Source organism: Centruroides vittatus, unplaced genomic scaffold, assembly GCF_030686945.1.
Source record: "Centruroides vittatus isolate TY-2023 unplaced genomic scaffold, ASM3068694v2 contig_898, whole genome shotgun sequence".
NCBI lineage: Eukaryota > Metazoa > Arthropoda > Arachnida > Scorpiones > Buthidae > Centruroides > Centruroides vittatus.
In genome coordinates this window covers 112,743-134,073 of record NW_027122588.1, presented here as the reverse complement: position 1 = coordinate 134,073, position 21,331 = coordinate 112,743, and the positions used below count along the sequence as shown (strand labels likewise).

The 21,331-nt window shown below is 31.0% G+C and overlaps 2 protein-coding genes across 2 annotated transcripts in view; one reads left to right on the top strand and one right to left on the bottom strand.

The window, feature by feature from the left end:
- Positions 1-21,331, top strand: part of mRpL3 (mitochondrial ribosomal protein L3) — a 110,897-nt gene that overhangs the window by 66,782 nt on the left and 22,784 nt on the right. The window lies entirely within an intron of this gene.
- Positions 1,495-21,331, bottom strand: part of Oseg4 (intraflagellar transport protein Oseg4) — a 47,440-nt gene continuing 27,603 nt past the window's right edge. Inside the window, exons 18-32 of the mRNA XM_067280836.1 lie at positions 21,062-21,130; positions 13,605-13,733; positions 12,743-12,831; positions 11,995-12,112; positions 11,834-11,919; positions 11,623-11,769; positions 10,378-10,510; positions 10,245-10,307; positions 9,619-9,831; positions 9,413-9,553; positions 9,211-9,343; positions 9,047-9,133; positions 8,854-8,983; positions 1,943-2,011; positions 1,495-1,856 (exon numbers count right to left, since the gene is read on the bottom strand). Coding sequence (XP_067136937.1) covers positions 1,682-1,856; positions 1,943-2,011; positions 8,854-8,983; positions 9,047-9,133; positions 9,211-9,343; positions 9,413-9,553; positions 9,619-9,831; positions 10,245-10,307; positions 10,378-10,510; positions 11,623-11,769; positions 11,834-11,919; positions 11,995-12,112; positions 12,743-12,831; positions 13,605-13,733; positions 21,062-21,130 — 1,782 coding nt within the window. The 3' untranslated portion in view covers positions 1,495-1,681. The remainder of the gene's footprint in view (positions 1,857-1,942; positions 2,012-8,853; positions 8,984-9,046; positions 9,134-9,210; positions 9,344-9,412; positions 9,554-9,618; positions 9,832-10,244; positions 10,308-10,377; positions 10,511-11,622; positions 11,770-11,833; positions 11,920-11,994; positions 12,113-12,742; positions 12,832-13,604; positions 13,734-21,061; positions 21,131-21,331) is intronic.

The following is a 21,331-nucleotide window of genomic DNA, read 5'->3' as shown; positions in this document are numbered from 1 at the left end:
TTATTTAACAACTCTTATTAGTCAAGATGCCGACTGGTACATAAGTAAAATTTTAATGTGTAGTGGAGTTGATCTGTACGAAGATGACTCAAATTCATTCTTAGAGGATCAAATTTCTGAAGATAGAATATAGTGACATCTTGTCTTAATAACCCAATTTTTAACACTTAAGTACACAAAAGCATATGAAACACTTGAAGCCCAATTTTGTAGCAAGTGGATGGGTTGATCCAAAGATTTTGGTAAAGAGTTCTTCACCACGTACTTTTCCTAGCAAAAGAAATTTAAGTACATTAAACCAAACTATAACACTTGGTCATTGTATCGTTGTACTGACTAAAAATGTATGTTTTATGATAGTTTTACTGACCATTGTGTAGCATCACTTCTAAGTGCTGTGGTAATTTTTTTCTTTTTGTATTTGTCAAATTTACTTATGCTGTATCTCTTCATTAGGTGAACTACTCAAATTTTTTGCTTTTCCCTATTTATAGTTTGGTTACTCTGTCATGTATCAGGTAAAGTTAAAATGGAACGGAAATGTCACAAGTATGATGCCCACCAAAACGCACATGCGTAACATGTACAGTACATCCGGTACTCCAATATGTCACATACAAATTGTCTATAGTAGAGATGGTTCTAGCACAGGGGTCAAGTCTGGGCGCCGTGTGTAAAAAGCTTTCTCTCGTCTACTGGTCTCAACACCACCTCACAGTCGAACAACCTATTCAGTAAGATGCCCATCTGGCTTCTCTGAACCCGATGATAATTCCCCCTCAAACTCACTTAGTTGTACATATGGTCATCAATTGTGACAAAGGCATCTCTAGTGATACAGTGTCCTTAGAAGATAACCTACAAACAGGATACCTTTGCACACTTTTTTATAGATCAAGGGGATGCACTTTAATGCCCTCTGCTAGCATTATACAATGGGCCATCACGCTAACTCTAATCATTTCCATATCTACTCGAGACTTATCTGCATGCCAAATTTTGCAGTGATTCGACAATTCCTTAGTGCGCTAATTTTTATGGCAATGAGTTATTGAATATTGTTATTGAATATTGAAACAAAGATTCAAATACAATATTTTTAGCCTTACTTTACACTTGAAAACAAATCTTTGCTTAGTTTTATTGTAAAATATGCATGTAAATAATGTATATTGGAAATAATCTACATATTTCAGTTTTTATATAAAGTTATTTGTATTTATTATGTTTAGTTATCAACTTTAACATATTTTGCCCTTTGAAAGTAGCAGCATTGTCAGAAAAATATGTCAATTTCTCATTTAACGAGATATCTCGTACACATTAAAATTTAATTGTAAATGAAATTGGTGAAGACATTTAATCTCTCACTATAAATTAAACAGAAAATAAACAAAGGAAAATCAAGTATTTCCATCTTTTCTAGTAAGATTTGACCTCCCATTTCATTATTAAAAATAAAAATAGTCAAGAAATCATAATCTAATTTTGATATAATAAAAAAATAAAAATAAAAATTTAATTGAAACATATATAAATAGATTAAACAACAAAAATTAATTCCAAATAAATGTTTAACGGATTTACAAAATATAAAATAAGCTAAATAATAGTGAAAATTTCATTGATGAAATATTTTACAATGAAAAATAATTTAAAATTATCAAAAGCTTGTGCATGATCATATATTAACAGATGAATAACAGAGATAACAAAATTGTCTATTCAACATGTCTTGTGTGAAAGCAGAATGTTTGCAATAATTGCAAACCCACTGTTGTCTAGGATCCATGAGTGGACGACCAGTTGCTACACAAATGGGAAACTTTGTACTACAGCTTGGACAGATATTACACCTTTTAAACAAAATATATATATATATATATATATATATATATCACATAATAGTAACATATTAAAAAGGAAAAATTGTAAACCTTACCAATCTGGTATCATGGTTTCACAACTTGTACATTCAGCCTTGTTATTTCTTGAATCTTTAGGTGAATGTCTGTAATTATAAATTACTTATGATAATCTAAATAAGAAATAAAAATTTTATCACTTTCAATTAACTTTTTAAATTAATCTGTACTGGTTTTATACATCTATTTAAAATCAATTTTGAATCACGAGGTTTTAAAATAAATAAATACATGTACAACTGTATATACAGGTACTCCTCACTTTACGACCTATCTGCTTAATGACCACTCACACTTACGACCAATCGAGTTTCGACCTGCAATCCCCTTTCTCAGCTTGAGTGTTGGTCAGTGGCAAATAGTGACATGCGCACTAAGCATACTATAATAGGCTTCCGTGTACCATAATAGGCAAATAGCGTACTATAATAGTCTTTTTATGAATAAATTTAAAGTTTGTTGAATAATTTGGATAATTTTACAATGATCCTATATTCCCGGCAAAAGCTCCTCGCTTATCGACCAATTTGCTTAACAACGTAGTCGTCGAAACAGAACTCGGTCATAAAATGAGGAGTACCTGTATATATATATTGTATATGTATTTCTTTTAAAGTCTCATGATTCACAATATATATATATGAACCAAAATAAAACTTTTTTACCCCTTCAAGTATTTAATATTACTATTTTACTCACTATATGAACAAAGTTTAATAACTTTATAATTATCTAATGATTTTACTATTTTCTTACTATCTTCTTTTTCATTTTTTACTCATTCTGTACTATGAGCACTAAGGCCTTGCTAACTTCAGCCGTCATGAGGTCATTCATAACAGCCAGGACTGGATTAACCCACTTTGGGGCCCTAGACATTTTCTTCTTACCGGGTCCCCTCCCTCTCCCACAAGAAATAGAGCACACAAAAAAATATAAAACAATAAATAAAACAAAACTAAATACTGTGAAAAACTAAAACAAATCTTAAATTTTTATTAATAAAAAATATTTAATATACAATAATAAATTTTAGTTTTTCTAGAAAAGTTTGAACAGTTTGTTTATAAATTTTAAAAAATTGAAATTTATTTTATTAAATATCTAACAAAAGTTGTTATACAATAACAATATTACCTTAAAATATTAATTGTTTAATTTAACCTTTTTGGTTAATCTATATATGAAGCGTGCAATGCCATAATGTTGTAAATGCCAAAAAACAAACTTTTCAGGAGAGAAAAAACATTTTTTCTAATGAACAAACTTTAATCAAATGCTATAAAAATTATTTTAACAATTTACACTTTAGAATAAAACATTGGGTTTAATTTCAAACACCTAAGTATGATGGTAAGAAAACAAAAAAAGTTTAAAAACAGGGTTAGAGCCATAACGTTGTAAATGCCAAAAACAATTGCAATCATAAAATTAATGTTTCTACAGCTGAAAAACAGTTTTGAATACCAAAAACTTACATTTAAATTATTAAACACAATTTACAAATTCAATATCAATTTTAACATTAAAAACTGGCAATAATCTATTAGTGACTGCTTCCTGGCTTCAACAATGTTGGGCCCACACTTTTGGTACTTGAACCACTTTTGGTACTGGGCTGTAATCTTTATCAATTGTAATATAATTATGATAAATAAAGGAAAATATAAACAATAAGGTATTAATTTAGTGTAATAAAAGTTAAAATGTATTTAAAAACTTCAAATTTGAAAGATTAATGGAAGTCTGAATATCATTTTGAAATATCAAATAACTAGCAGATAGGCCCGGCGTTGCTTGGGCAAAAGTAACGATAGCGAAGATTAAGATTATTACGTTATAGTCAACCTTTTCACAGAATGCAAGAATTGGGAATTGGGATCCCCTGTTTCCAGACTATTAGAGAAGTTTTAGGTGGGTCTAAAAATATTTCTATTTCCTGCAAAAACGAAAAAAACTGCATCTGCGTCTTGCACGTCACTTTCTCTTAACACTTCCATTGTTGATGGAAGTGTTAAGACTTAATCCTATCCCTCTCTCCTGTGGGGAGGAATTTTGAAAAACCCCTTCTTAGTGTGCGTTCTCATGACATACCCTAACTATATACCAAATTTCAACTTTCAACTCCTAACCGTTTGTGCTTTTAACATTTCCATTGTTACGTAACACTTCCATTGTTGACTCTTCCATTCTTAATGCTTCCATTGTTGACACTTCCATTGTTACTTAACACTTACACTGTTACTTAACATTTCCATCGTTGATGGAAGTGTTAAATCTTAATCCGCTCGATCTTAAATGGCTTGATAATGTATATAAAAGCTTTAATCTCGTCCCTCCCCCCGTGGAGAGGAATTTCGAAAAATCCCTTCTTAGTGTGCGTTCTCATGACATACCCTAACTGTGTAGCAAATTTCAACTTTCAACTCCTAACCGTTTGGGCTCTGTGCTGATTATTATTATTATTATCAACTCGTCTCGATTATATATATAGATAAAGTGATACAGGTTAACTATTAATAAACTGGCATTCAGTTATCCGGTTCTGTGCAAAAAACTCACTGCATTACAAATTGGAATAACAAAATGATGTAAATGTAAACCATAACATTTTACGCGCCAAAAGTCACATGGCTTGCACTTTGGCACTTAAAACGTTATGGCTTGCACATAAATTCATCTTCAAAATATAGCCACTTAGAGCGCCACTATCGCCACAATATTTTTTTGTAGGAGAAAACATTGCATTTAAAATTCATTTCTTTAATAAAACGTATTTTGAGAAAAATGGCATTTACAACCTTATGGTATTGCACGCTTCATATATAAAAACGAATGTATGTATGTATGTATGTATGTATGTATGTCTGTTTGTCTGTCTGTCCTTCATGCATTACTACACCATTTATCCGATTGCCATGAAACTTTGGGAAGTTGTTTAATACATTCCCGTGAAAGTTTGTGGCATATGTGAAGACCACCATTTCCCCCCTTCCAAAAATACCTTTATATATGGATTAAGGCTTTTATGTCCAACAGATGGTGCTAACTCTGACGACCTAAGTTTGCTTTTCTGTGAGGCATTATGCTTTTCTGTGAGAATGGACTAAAGCAGATCATTTTCTATCTATCTATATAAATAAAATATAACGTTCGTTTGTTCCTACTGATTCCTTTGAAATTTTGACACAACGTTGCATTCGAATACGCACGTGTTTTTATATAATATACATGTCGAAATTCCCCCACTGGGAGGATATGGACAGGATTATGGCTTACTGTGAAGAACTTGGCTTTTATTATACTATTTTAGATGCGTTTTTGATTGCGTTTTAATAGGGTACGTCAAGAGAATGTACACTAAGAAGGGATTTTTTGAAATTTTCCCCACGGGGGGGGAAGTGTTATACATTTATAATAGATACATTTTGAGCCACAACAATGTGTGGCCGGGTCAGCTAGTATTTAAATAATATAATATTTTACCCATGAAGGGTAAATTGAATAATGAAAAAGATAATTTAAATAAAAGCCAAGATAGTTTAAAAAAGTAAGTATATAAATATGAATAAACTTTATTTAAAAATTCAGAAAAGTAAACTATCTTATTTACAAATCTTTTCAAAATAGACAGTTTGACCAGGCCCTTCAAAAGACCGGGTCCTAGACATTTGTCTCATTTGTCTATGCAATGATCCAGCCCTGATGACAGCTATGATTAAAAAAATTTAGTGGACATAAATTTTAGGCTATCAAAACATATACGAAAAAGCTAAATTATAAAGTTACAAAGTAGTAACTCAATCATATCAAAATTCCAACTCTGACATATCAGATTTGGTATAATTACAAAAAAAAATTTAACATATACAGTTCATTGCCTTAGAAAATAAACAAACATTATTTTTGTGTTTTTAATATTATCATTAAGGTCCAGATTTTTGGGTGCAGTTTTAGAATGGATTGGGTGCCAGTTTAGGTGATTTTAAAATGCTGTATTATTAAGACAAAAACCAACAAAATGTACTATATTTACAAACTACATAATTGTTTATTGCAATTTAGACATAAAGATGAACATGTGTAATTTACAACAGTAACCATTTCAATGTTCTTAAAAGTGAAGTTTTCTCGTTTGGAGGATAGAATGTCTTTATATAAGGGAAAAGATTTTTTATGTCGACCAAGACTAAGGGGACATGTTTCAGTTTTGCTCAGAATTCTAGTTCAGTGCAATCCAAAATATTTTTCAAATCGGGATTTTTTGATAAACTAGATTTGAGTTTGTCCAGGGCAAAACCGTCCAGTACATCAAGCGCTTGACTTAGAGCCGCCACAAACTAGTACTTTGCGAGAGCAAAATGCTAGCAAACGTGCCCTAGCACAACCGATGACGTCAAAGGCTCCGCCCCTCTCTTCTTGCTCACGTGGTTTTTCCTTTGCTGGAGCAGCGATACGAGAGTACTCTCGCTGTTCACAGAATTCAACAACAAGAGCAGTTACGCTAGCAAGAGAGAGCATGGAAAAATGGATGACTACATAAACATGCCACATGTCGAAAAAGAAATAATAGAATTTTATCGATGTACATAAATTATATGATTAATACATTCAGTATTGAAAAGAAAATGATATAAACGTTGTATATTAAAATAGTAAATAGTTATTTATAAATAAGCTTAAGCCTAGTGAGGCTTAACTAGTAGGCATATTTTTCCCACACTGTTTCAAAGTTCGGAACGAAAACTGACTAATTACAAGTGTAGGTTATAATAAAATCTTTGTTCTATAGCCAATCCACATCTGTGGAATCAACGTCATGTGGACTACGTTACGCGAGAAAACATTGTGTAGTTTGCAACTACCTCGTGCCCGAGTAGCTTATCTAGCAAAAATGGCCCATAGCATCATGGGAAAAAAGGCAGGGCTTGGGAACGCGACCGAGCATACGCTGGCTCTCGCTTCCTGTAGTTTGCAGCGGCTCTTACAACATTCCACTGATCCCGCACTTCAGTTCCACGTCTTTCCAGCTCGTTGATTTTATCCTCCAATAACTTGTATGAATGCACGGAGTAGAGCTCAGTGGTCACTACTGGATCAGCGACCAGTTTCTCAACACTGTCGACGGCCGCAGAATCACCAGGAGGAAGTTCGTTGATAAACGCATTAATTTTCTCAAAGTTCTCGCAGTAGAATACCACACTGTTTATCCAAGACCCTGAACGAATGACCAGATATTACAGTTCATCGAGTTTGTATTTTCAAGTTGGTACATTTTGAACAACATTGGTTGTACATAGCACCTGGTCAGAGGTGCAACAAGAATGTTCAGCATGTACCGTTTTGTGGAATCTGTTGTTTCTTTCAGTATGAATACTACAGGATTGTCTCCAACAATGTCCAGGTGCCCTTATAAATGTATGCTCAAAATTCCTCCTTTTTTGTTTGCCTTCTCTATGCTTTTCCAATCTTATGTATTGCCTGATTTTTGTTTCTTGGTACTTCACATCAACCGAAACCACATAATCGCAAATGGAACAGCAAAGAACTTTTCTGTCTGTGCATACGCCTTCATCTTTAAACTTATTTGCTAAAATGTTCAGTTTAGATGCAGACAATTTTGCCATTTTCTAATGTCGCCGACACCGAACAAAGGAAATTGGAACTGTTGCGTTCACAAGTCAGGGTATGGTGACCTCAATACAGAATTTTCTAGATTGTTCTTTTCTTAGAAAAGAAAACACGTGTTGCAGATTTTCAGTGAATCTGTTTACTTTCTTAAAACAACCCTAAGGCTTAGATGTTTAGTCCAGAAAATTCCACTTCTTTTGTTGAGAGAAAAGGGTTACCCCTTTTCTCTCAACAAAAGAAGAGAGTAAGCTAATTATCGTATTTTTTTCCTCAGCATACGTGGTCTGGTTTAATGAATTTGTTTTTCCCCCCTCAAGTGAATGAATAAAAACCACCGAAAAAAAAAACAAGAGATAATTGTCGACATATTCTTTGAAAATGTAAAAAAAGGGGGAAGCTAGGTGCAAAGTATGTAGTTTGGGTGCTAGTCACCGTTTTGGGGGCAGGTTCGTGATTTGGATGCTAAACAATTTGGCAATAAGTGGGCCTACTACACTAAAACCAACTTAGTTTGTCTTTTTACACTCTGCCCGTTTCGAAAGTCGAGTGGGTGCGACACCCAAAAATCCGGACTTTAGTTATCATATAATTTTATAATTTGGGCATTTTTGCATTATCTTTAGAGGATAAAATGTTAGAAATTGACTCTTATAATTCATCGAAAGATAAAAATATAATTATATTAAATCTTGTGATGTTCAATTTAAATTGAAATTTGATTTTATACTCTGATAAATTGTAAAAATATTTAAGTGTTTATAATTAAGTGACTTCCTGACAAAAACAATCATTTTTTCATTTTCTGCATATATTCTAATTTTATTCTTTTTATTGGGCTGCAAATTTGAAAAAATTATAGTCCTATAAATTCCCACTGTCATCTGTTGTCCGTCTGTCTGTCTTTCCTTAATTTCAAGAACAGAAATGAAATTCAAGACCAAATATTAAAGCTTATGGGCAGGAGGCCCCAATTAACTATATACAAATTTCCTATGCAAACTGGAAGTCACTTTTATTTCAGTTAAAAAACTTTCCCCTAAAAGTAGTTAGATAGATGATGACACGACTCCATTGCCAATGGAAAAGTTTGATGTACAGGAGCAAGACACTACAGTACTAATTTGAGGTGAAGAGCATATATTTTAAATTAAATAAATTAAAAATATAATTAAAATTGCAGCCTGGCATAATAACAATATCACAATAAATAATTACTTGTTATTAAATAGAATTCAATTATCTAAAGGCCAATTCACAGTTTTATCATTACATAAATAAAATTCCAATAAATTCTTACTTCATAAATATTTCCAAAGCCAAGTCTGCATATTCCTCTTTTCGTTCTGAATTTAACTGATCCAAAGACTCTAATTTTATAAATGCTTTTGAACAGGTTCCAAATGCTCTATTTGCACAACTTGCTAATGCTAAAATAATAAAATATTTTTGTTACACGAATTATTATGCTTAAAAAATAAATATCATCTTACCCAAAACAGAATATAGTACTTCCTGATTCAAAACATCTTCATATTCTCTTAAATGAAGAGCAGTCCTCATTGCTGCATCGAAATGGCCTTAATTTTTAAAAAGAAAAGTTATGTATAAAAATAAGTATATTAAATTGTTACACATCAAAAATAGTCAACAATACCTTCATATAATTGTCTTTGTGCTAGCATTAAAAAATGAAATGCTTCAGCTCCATGCCAGGGCTGATCAATTAATTTGGGATCAGTTGACATTACAGCTTCATCATCTAGAAGAGCATCAAGTGCTAGAGCAATCTAAATTAACATACAATGGATATTAAATAATTGAATAAATTTACAAAAATTAAATTGTTTGCTACATACTTCTCTGTCTTCCTTGTCTTCAGTTTGCTTAGAAGATTTACGAATATAAGCTTGATGATCTTCTACAAGCATTGCAGCTAAGACAAACATTTTTTTAATTCTTACTAAAGAACTATTTTTCTTTGCTTCTTCAACTGCTAACTGATTATTAATTAAAATGTTAGTTATTTAATTTTTTTTATAAGAAAAATAATATAGAAACTCACCTTTTGCATTATTTTTGCTGCATCTAAGAATTTATTAGCTTTGCGATACAGTTCTACAGCACTGAGAGGTTTCTTTTTTTCTAATAAATAATGGGCATATTTAGAAACAAGACCATCAATTTCTTGAATGTTGAATTGTTGTGCCAAACTGATTGCAGTATGCCACTGATTTAATGTAACACAGCAATCTATAGCAGATTTTATCTTATTTGCCTAAATATAAATAAAAATAGATTTTTTAAAAATAAGCCAAGCCAAATTTAAATTTACAAAAAAGAATTTATAAAACTTCTTTTGTAGACAGTACATACAATATGTGTCTTTCCAAATTTAAATTCATTCTGGTTTATTTTTAAAGAATGTATTTTATTTAATTATTGTGCCACCACTAGTGGGAAATATTTAACTATTTTACATTTGGAGGTGGACAAGCAGCCTCAACTAAAAGGTTGACTCTGCTGAAGAATTGTTATATCCCTCAACTGTATTTGAAAGGACTGATTGGAAAGACATATATTGTGTGTATTGTCTACAAAAGAAATTTTATAAATTCTTTTTTGTAAATAGATAAAAATACTTAAAACAAAGCAATGAGAGTTTATAAAAATTTCAAATATGTTTTATACTTTGAGATAAGCATTTACAGCTTGTTCACACATTCCAACAGAAGAAAACATAGATCCTAATTCCTGCAATGAATAATATAGATCAAATATATTTTATTATATTACATTTAATGAAAAAGGTAAAAATACCAACTGTTAGAAGTTTGTGATTATCTGGTAAACTATTGAGAAGTCTTTCCAGACCATCATAATCTTCCAGCATATAATAACATTCAGATAGTCTTTCTTGATTATGCCCTTGTTCATAATATGTCACTGCACTTTCCCTTAAAAAATAATAATTATTATAATTATAATTACAGATTTTAGCTTTGTCAAATATCATTAAGTTATAAATGGCTAATCATCTTGGGAACTGGTCCTGACATATACAGTGGAACCTCATTTAACAAGCACTTTCCACTAGTTTTTAGTTTCTACTTTCATCTATATAACACTGTTCTTGAGATTATGAAAGGACAGACAACAGATGCTAGTGGGAATTTATAGGTGTAAAATTTTTTCAAATTGCAGCCCAATGACAATGACAAATAGCTGGGAATCTGTATTGTTATTAAAACACCAGATAATAAGAAATAGAATTTGTTTCAAAATATATTGGATAGGTAAAATAAAACACCTGATTTATACTGTATGAAGCTAGAATATCCATTTTCCAACCATTTTATCAAATGTCTGAATACATATTGCCATCCTTACATTTTTATCAATGACTCATTTTCACTGAAATTTATCTACTTGTTGTCAAAAACTGCTCTTTTCATCCACACTACAACTATATCTAGTTGATGTTTGACATTGAAAATGTATCTTATCGGTTTCTTGTAGTTTCTGTTAAATCATGAATCCATTATTATATTCATCATTAGCATGCAAGCTCTTGGGTAATTATTATCAAATTAATACTTTCATAAAAAAATTTCTCATAGTGGCAAATTTAGGGGGTGAACAGGGTGCAGCTGCAGCCCTCCTTCTGGAGGGATTTCCCCGATTAAAGCAAGGTTCCTCAAGTAGTGAAAAATTTTATATGGCATATTGTTTCCTTTCTGTGACTTCCTCTAAAGATTTCTGGATCTACTATTGATTTCTCATAACTTGCTTGAAAGGTTAAGAATATCTTAATTTAGTTACTGAATGAAAAGAAAATTGGAAATTGATGGCTTTCATCTCAAGAAAATTCTCCTAATTATATTAAATAAGAACTACTTATTTTAATAATGTTTAATTTTGTAATTTCTATTTTTACTGTTACTGTTTTTACACATTTATATTATACATTTTATTTTATTGACTATTTTCATGCTTAATTAAATAGTTCACAAAAGACTGAATATAATAAACATGGTTATTACTTTGATTATTAAGAATGAATATCTACCATTTTTGTCTGTCAGCATAATAATCACCAATAGCATTCCACGCTTCTTCTAACTGACGATCATCGACACCACTAGATCCACTTTTCAATAACTGTACCACACGAAACCAGTCCCCTAACTGTCGCCTTAATAATATAGCCAAATCTCTGAAATTTAGAATAAAAATTAAGAATTTAAAATTTTAAAAGTGAGATGTTTTGATATTCCTACCTTCGATCCATCTTCATATATAATTCTTCAGCATCATCAAATTGATGAAAATATGATAATATTTCTGCTTTTTTCATATCAATACTCTGGAAATGAAGCATTTAAAGAATTAATTTATATTTAGTTTTTAGAGGATACATATGATTAAGCAATAATTTTACTTGAAGAGTAGCAAGCCGTTTTACAAATTGTATTCCCTGATAATCTTGACACCGAACAAATGCTGATTCTGCTGTATCCAAATTCAGTTTTTTCAAAGCTGCTTCTGCAAGCAGTCTCCTGAATATTAAAATAATTATATAAATATAAATATACAACATACAAAGAAATATAATATATGTATGCTTGTAGTATTTATGTAGTAGAAGTCAAAAATATAAATTCTTGATTTCATAAAGAAGCATCCAGCAAAAAAATCACAACGATTTATTATTATTGGATAACTGGATATTATTGGAAAGTCAGATAAAATTATAAATGCTAAATTCAACCAAGAAAAATATTGATATATTTACAATGTATATCAATTTAAGTTTTCATTATCTATGGCTATTGCAGGCTCCACTGTAGAATCACAGCTGTAGAAAATTATAACTTCATTCACTTTGCATAACATAAGACACATTTTGGCCATAGTGAATATCAGATAAACAGTAGTGATTTAGGGCTACATATTATGGCTGAAGCATATCATAAGTTAAGAAAAGAAAATAAAGTTATAACTTTCTACAGATGACTAATTGCAATTCTTTTTGATTGGATGTATCTTTACAAAAGCAAGAATTTGAGTCTTTGATTTCTAGTATATAAACATTAATTATAATAAATAAAATAACATTAATAACAAATACATTTACAAATATATTCTAATTAAATACTTTAATATGATTTAAATAAAAAATAACTAACCATAGACGAGGATGAGAATTATCTTCAATAAACTGACTGGCTTCAGCAATACCAACTTGTTCTAATAGATCCCTTGTATCTCGTAATGACTGTTAATATAATAAATATAAACGTTGTAATATTAAATTAAAGCACAAAATGCATTTAGATGTTTCGAATATAACCAATATACTAATATTTTCAAATTTTTTTAATGATATAAATACAAATTCCATTTCTGTTATATTTAAATAAGAAATAATATGCTATTTTATTAACGTGCATTATTTAAGATAAAATAAATAATTTATGATAATTTTAACATTATTAAACTAAAGTTGGAAATTATATTTGTAATAAGTACAGAGTGTGGTTGCATTCATAGCATATTTTAAAAATTGTAAGTGAATACATGCTATAGTTATGTACTCCAAGACTGTGTCTTCCTTTTATTGCTTTTTTCCCTTCACTACTAGATGCATTAATAGACACAAGGCATTTTTACTTTATCTTTATTCTGGATCCTCTATAGGCCGATATGCATTTCGGGCAAAGGCCCCTCTTCTGTCGGCATGACTTGTGGGATTTTCCTCAAGTGTTGTTGACACATCTTGCTTAAAAATTACTTATTTACAGATAAAAAAATTTTTTAAAAATACCATTGCAGTTTAAAATGTATCCACAATTTTAAATTACTATTACAGTGATTCCATGGTTTAATGTTAAACCATAGATGATAATTAAAAATATTATATTAAACTGAGTTACAATCTGGAAGGATAACATTACAGTTGTATTCCATCTCATTAATTAGAATTTATTTATATGTAAATTACTTAATGTAATAAAAATGAACATAGTAATTTATTAGATAAAATATTACCTTTACTTCATATTTGACAATATATTCTGGAATTGGATTATTAGGATTCTGAAATACTTCATCTAGTAAAACTGTTTTGACTTGAAGATCTTCAAATGTGCATAAATATCCACTGCACATTACTGGTTCCTTAAAAACAATAAAATCATTAAACGCGTAATATTGGAAAGTCAGATAAAATTATAAATGCTAAATTCAACCAAGAAAAATATTGATATATTTACAATGTATATCAATTTAAGTTGTAAAATTTAAATACAGAAAAGTTAATTAGTAGAATAAATTCAATTTTTGTATATAATTCTGTATAAATTTTGTATAAATTCAATTTGTAGGTATATAATTCTAAAAAACATTATTCAAGCATTAGATCAAAAACTACAGTATTTTTATGTATTTTGGTATCCAAACAAACAAGTAAGTTACTTTTTTTAATCATTAAACTTGCTTCCATGGTACAGGAGGGTCTAATGATGTGTTCACTTGTTTATAATCGATCAGCGCAAATCGCAACCGTCAATCTGTAACGGTCAAATCGTAACGGTCAACTCTTTGATAACAGGTGCGTGTCTGGGAATTGTAACAAATAAGTTACGGCGGCGCTGATCGATTATAAACAAGTGAACACATCATTAGACCCTCCTGTACACTCCTGGGGGTGTGCTGCAGTGTAACAAAGTATAAATATTATAAAATTAAAAAAATTTAATTTATCCAAACAGAAATAGCTATAGTGATGCATCTTGTATCAATTAATAGCATTTTAGATAGGTTATTTTGTGATAAAAAGAGAAAAGATAGTTTGTTGAACAAACTACAAAACAACAGGCAGAAAGAATGCATTCAAACTACATCTTTGAGTGCATTCTTCTTCTGCACGTGGAAAAACTTCAAAAATATTCTTATTGCACATTATTTGATAACCTTGACATACAATTTCATCACAGAAGTATAATATTGAAAATTCAGTATCTTCTTTATCATCATTTTTTTTCTTCTAGATTTTGTATCTTCAATAGATCAGCTTTGTTCAAATGTGAATTTGGCCATCTCTCTAACACTATCTTAACTTTTGCATCAGGAATAAAGTTCAAAAGGTCAGTACTATAGAGTGTTCTGATTGTGTTTTCATTATCTATGGCTATTGCAGGCTCTACTAAACTTTAATCATTTCTTCTTCAAAATTTATTAATGTGAAAAATTTTTACTGTAACTGGTTTCAGTGTTTTAATAGTTTTCTTTTAATAAGTATAAACTTTTACAATTTTCACATGTTTGTTAAAGTTAAATATTATGTGATGGTATAAGATATATGTAAATACAGTCAGACTTCCATTTTATGATGGGCTATATTAGAAATTTCTTTTTCTTTATTGCATTTTTCTATAAAACATTAAAAATATATCTTAATGTATTATATGCATTTAAATTCGTCCCCATTTAACAAAGTTTAATTTCTATGTAATAAACTTTTAAAAACCAGAGGAAATTTTTAAAAAAATCTTATTTTTTACATTGATAAATGTTAAAATTGATTAAAATGTTTATGCATTCTGTAACTGTTAGAAGATGGATATTGTATAGGTTACTATACTGCACTGCTAAGTTATGTCAAGACATTTGTATCCAAAGATAGTTTCAAATAGCCTTTTTGATATGTTAAAAATTATAAAAAATGGCTTTTTCAGCAAGAAAAAGTTATTTGATTATTTAAATAGAGTTATGATTTAAAAAATACAGATAAAAATCACTATTTTTAACATGACTATATAAGAATATTTATTATTTGCACACGTTATACATTATTTGCACACATTATACACGTAAAATGCATGCATAACACTATTTTGTGTTTGATGCAAGTATAAGGATATTTTCTTGGAGAATGAAACATTGTTACATTATACTGCTTTTTCTTTTCAGTACAAGCACATTTCCCATTTATTAAATGTTCTTTGTAACAAATTCTCCATGTTTCCTGAAGGCTAAAATTTAACTATATATTGTAGTGCTTTGCAATGGATGTATTATTTTGTTGTTTTGGTTGTTCCCTCGACCCCTTCGTCTTTGTTCATGATACCATCTTTTTCTGCTTTATAGTATGTTGGCATCTGGGTTGGCCAGAAGGAGTCACATGGGGAAGGAGGATATCTGCTTGGCAGAGTATAAAAAGTCAGAATCCATGTGTAGTAGAGACTTTTCTTTGTTTTACTTTCTTTGGTTCATACTGCATGTGAACTTTGCCAAATCGAGAGAGATAGCGTCGAAGGACATTTTCAAAGAGATGATGGCATATCAACCAAGAAAGGAGCTGCATATGGTCAACCAGGATTGGGATAAGGCCATTGAATAGCAACTTGTCTCCATCGGAATAGGAACATTCAAACATTGAGTGAGAACATACTCAAGGCAAAGAGGAGTGGAGGGAGCTTCGTCCAAGCACATTAGTTTTCCATTTCTTTGTTTCTATACATTCAAAGTGTGAGTCGTGAGTAGGTGGTTTTCTTTTTGTTTTGCGCCTTTTGATTTTTAAGTGCTGAGGAGAACCTGAAGGAAGAGGAGGAAAGAAAAGGGAACATGTATCATATGCTAGTTTACATTGTTATTCAATAAACGACTTCTTCTAATAACACTAGTGCATAACACAGAGACACAGATTAAAACCTTTCACAGTGTTGTATACAATAGAGAACCAACTAACGTTTTCGGCCTCCACCGAGGTCTTCTTCAGGTTGAGAACTAATGGTCATCCCCACCAGACTGCCAGAATGGTGTTGCCCGTAAAATAAACAACATGCGTGTCGCATTTCACCCCTCCGCCTGGCACCATTCAAATTCTTCGAACAGGTACCTCTACGCATGCGCGACTTTAAGGACGGGGACTTGGTTGCACATGCATGGAGGTACCTGTTCGAAGAATTCGAACGGTGCCGGGCGGAGGGGTGAAATGCGACACACATGTTGTTTATTTTACGGGCAACACCATTCTGGCAGTCTGGTGGGGATGACCATTAGTTCTCAACCTGAAGAAGGCCTCAGTGGAGGCCGAAAATGTTAGTTGGTTCTTTATCGTATACAACACTGTGAAAGGTTTTAATCTGTGTCTCCACATTGTTATTGTTGTGCATTGTAAGTTGTCAATGAATTGTGAATCGTGTGATAGTTTGTATCTTATGTATATATTGTGACTTGTCAAAAAAAAAAAAAAGGAAGAATTAAAAGCCCTAAATTGTTGTTAAGCCAACTCGTTCATCATTTTTTGTTAGTTCCACAGACTTATATTCTATGGGACACTTTACAATATGTTTAAAAAACAACAAATTTGTTCAGCAAAATGTCTCTTATCTTGCTACAGGGCAAGGTTCCTTGATGGCACTCCCTAGATCTCTGATGCCTCCACTAATAGTTCATGAAGTAACTTACCTAAAGTGCTATTAATTGATACAAGATAAGAAAAACACACCTTTAAAAATCCAGCAAAAAAATTTTTACTAATAAAAACGTTTTCGAATGGTTATTTATTTATTATTCACATCTACGATTTCAGTTATGTATCTATATATTTATTTTAGAATTCTGCTTAACGTTTATTTTTAAATTTGCATTCTATTTTCCAGTGGCGTGCCGTCATTGGAAGCGGTGGAAGCGCCGCATCCACCTTCCAATGACCTTACCTTGTATTTTCTAAAATATAAATTTTCATATTTTAACGTACTTTGAATTAATTAAAATTAATATTTTATTATAACTGCATTATGTATCTTATTACAAATTTCTATACTACATGTGAAAAAAACGATAAGATTGCTATTGTATATTCGAATATCAGTGGCGGAATGGAAGCGCTTACGAGACAGCTTCCAAGGCGAGAATAACTGAATGGTGTAAAGCAGCCAGAGGGCATTGGCGCATGTGCTTTACAGAGCACCAACCTCACCCTGTTTAGCTGGTGGAAACTACACACCTGTAACGCTTCCAACGATTCTATCCCTTAGCCAATGGGTAGGGAGCTATCTGACTAAGTAAATTGTTTAAGATTTAAAAAGTAGAGTATTCAATGTTATTTTTATGTATGTTTTTTTGCAAAGTTATATTTAATTACAGTATAATTAAAAGAAAATTATAATTATATTAGACAGATTTTCAGACATAAAATCTTTAGAATTTTTATCACTTTTAGATGTTTTTCATAATATTAAAATTATTAACAATTTTTCCAAGCGTGTTTTAATTCTTTAAATTAAGTAAATTTTATGGGAATTTTTTTGGTTTATCTAAATTACGTATCGAATCGCAATATTTATATTCGTGTCTGACCTATATCGACAAGTAACTCTTAAACATAAAACATTTTATAATTAATGTCAATCCGAACAAAGACGTACTAAAAGAATTATATCATTTAATATCATTAATTTTTACAGTACCATCTACCGGTGGGTCTGCTGAGTGCAGTTTTTCGACCACAAAGCAAATTCATATATTGGCCAGGAACACTCACTCAGAGGAAAAATTGTCGTCGCTAGTGTTGCTTTCGATAGAAAAAGAGCTTTTAAATACGTCAATAGAGTTGACGACCAGCGACTTTTATGATAAAGTAATTAACGACTCTGTGGAAAAAATCGCCGAATAGAATTAGTTTATAAAAAATTAAAAAAACAAGTTTTTCTATCATTGTTTATATCGTATCAATTTGTATTATGTATGTATTATTTGTATTTTAGAACTAAAATACATAAATTGTTTATTTTTGTCATTTTCTGTATTTGTTTAAAACTTTTATGGAAATGTCATGTACCAGACAGGTCTGACCCGTCACGAAAGATGCAAAAAAACAGTTAATTTAGAGAAAAATTTATTAGTTTAAAAAAACATAGGTAAAAGTCGTTTGTAGTCAAACACCCGTTGTTTATATCAAACTGCCGGGCAGAAACCATAAATCGCGAAAGGAAGTCGTCCTATGATCGGTGGAAGATCCAATTCATCTTCAATTTTGACTTTTCTCCCGCTCCGGGTAAGAGTTTCGTTACGTTTTGTAACGAGGGACCAACCACTCGGGAAGCGTGATTGAGAGAGAACGACCAATCAAAATGGATGAAAGGAAGAATGGAGATTGATATAATCCCTGACAATCGAGGACACATGGCACTCGGTTAACGTTCCGAATAACCAAAACGCCATGTGTCAACGCGCAAAAAAAACAAAAAAAAAAAAAATTTCTTGTCTATTATGCCAACCTGTAACTCGTGCCACTTCAGACTTAGACCGTGTCCCTGACTCCAATGGACGAAGTCTCCCCGTGCCTTACAGACTTGTCAACGCCACTGTCCCGCGCCACCTTCGATCGACCATCGAAGAACCACATCGACGCTCGGGGTGTCCGAACGGCTGATTGTCCTAAAACAAACTATTTTGTATATAGTATATGTTTATTTTATGTTAAAATAAATGGTTTTTGTCAGATACTTGTTGTCTTTGTCTCTACAGCCACCACCCATGTACGAATGGACCCTAGACCATTACTGACGTGCAATTAACTGATTGCCCCTAGAAGTCGGCTTCTTACAGAAACACAGCTTCCCTATCATCAAATGTCACGGCACGCCACTGCTATTTTCACAATCTGTGTCATCTTGACTGATGAAGATTGGTAAAACCGTTTAAAAACGTTTTTATTAGTAAATTAGTTTATTAGTTTATTAGTAAATTAGTTTATTAGTTTTTATTTTTTTCCTGGATTTTTAAAGGTGTGTTTTTCTTATTGACTATTTTTATCCAGTTGAAAGAAAAAATATATTGATACAAGATGTATTCTACTTGCTCTTGTTTAAAAATAATGAATTTTTCAATGTTGCAATATTTACACTTTAGCTCCTGTACAACCATTTTTTATCTTTAAATGTGCTAATGGCAGCAATTTAAAGATAAAAACATTTGAAAAAACTAACTCATTAAAGGGGTCAAAATGTATAAAGACTACTAAACATTTTGACTTGATGTTTAAGTAATGCAGAAAATATTATTACCAGTACATTAGTCATATTACTTTATTCTATTATAACAATATCATTGATATATCATTTCAAAATAATTGTAATTTGCTGCTGTATTACTAAATTATTTACTTAGAAAAGTTAATAACTTTATTAATTTTAATATGTAATAATAACACTAATAATAATAAAAATTCCACATTCTGCCAGAAACAATACAACATAACTTCTGGTTGCAAGCTCTTAGCACAAACAGACTATTTACATAGGCATAATCAAATAGCAAATATTACACACCAAGAGCTTGCACACAAACATAGATTATTAAATACCCAGGTACCATACTTCAAATATATTCCACAGGCAGTATTAGAAAATGATACACACAAAATATACTATGACAGAATCACGATCACAGATAAAACAATTCATCACAATAGACACAATAGAATTCGTCACTCTCATTGATAAATGCCATAAGATCACTTATATAATAGACATCTCCATTCCAAACACTCATAACATGAAAAATGCTCATACTGAAAAAATCAACACATACACTCCACTCTCAAGAAATAAGACAGCTGTGGAGGGTGGATAGGATATTTATTGTGCCTATAGTCCTCTCTTCCACTTGTGTCATAACACATATGCTACACAAAACTCTAGAAACATTAATAAGCAATTATTTATTGTGGCATCATCACAATGCCAGGCTGCAATTTTTAATCATATTTCTAATAATTTTTTAATTTAAAATTTATGCTCTCCACCTCAAATTAGTAGTGTCTTGCCCCTGTACATCATACTTTAGTGTTAGATAGATGACTGGCACAACTGTATTGCTAACTCCTTTCAGGGGAAAATTTTTGAATTGAAATAACGTGACTTCCAGTTTTCACTGGAAGTTTATGTATAGTTAACGAGGGCCTCCAGAAGTTTATGTATAGTTAACCAGAGTTAGATAGATGGAAGCTGAGAACAGATATGGAAAGAGGCCCTGATATCTGTTCTCAGCTTCCATCTATCTAACTACATTCTTGAGATTAAGAAAAGACAGATGGACAGATGAATGACAGGGAATTTATAGGACTACAATTTTTTCAAATTGCATACACATGGCACTACAGAAAGCTGCAATATTGAACACATATTGTATTGTGAAGAAGTTTCTAGATGTTGACATATACACCAATTACACAGTTTAATGCTACACCTGTTTCAGTAGCTATGCCTTGACTTTTGTCTGGCATAGCACTTGGCACCAGTATCAGCTGAGCATGACATTTGCAACATAATAATAATAATAATAATAATAATTAATTTATAGTACATAGTATTGTAGTCAAGTTAATCTAAAAATTAGATATGTAACTTACTATATTAACTTTGATGCAAATTATATCAAAAATAGATTGACTTTATTAATTTTAACAAATTATTTTGAACATAACAAATAATTACCTCAGGATCAAGATTTCTAAAAATGTACATTCGTGTTTTTTCCATCACGGCAAACATCTCACTATTGTCCTTTAAAAATATTATTTATATATAAAATAATACATTAATTTTTAATTAATTTCATAAATATATTTAACAAATAACAAATATGTGTAGTAAAACTCCAATTATCCAAATTAATGGGACCTTGATATGCAAAATTTGGATTATATTGGAATTAGAATAATTGAATTTTTGCTTAAAACAGTAAATTTTTTCTATTCAAACATT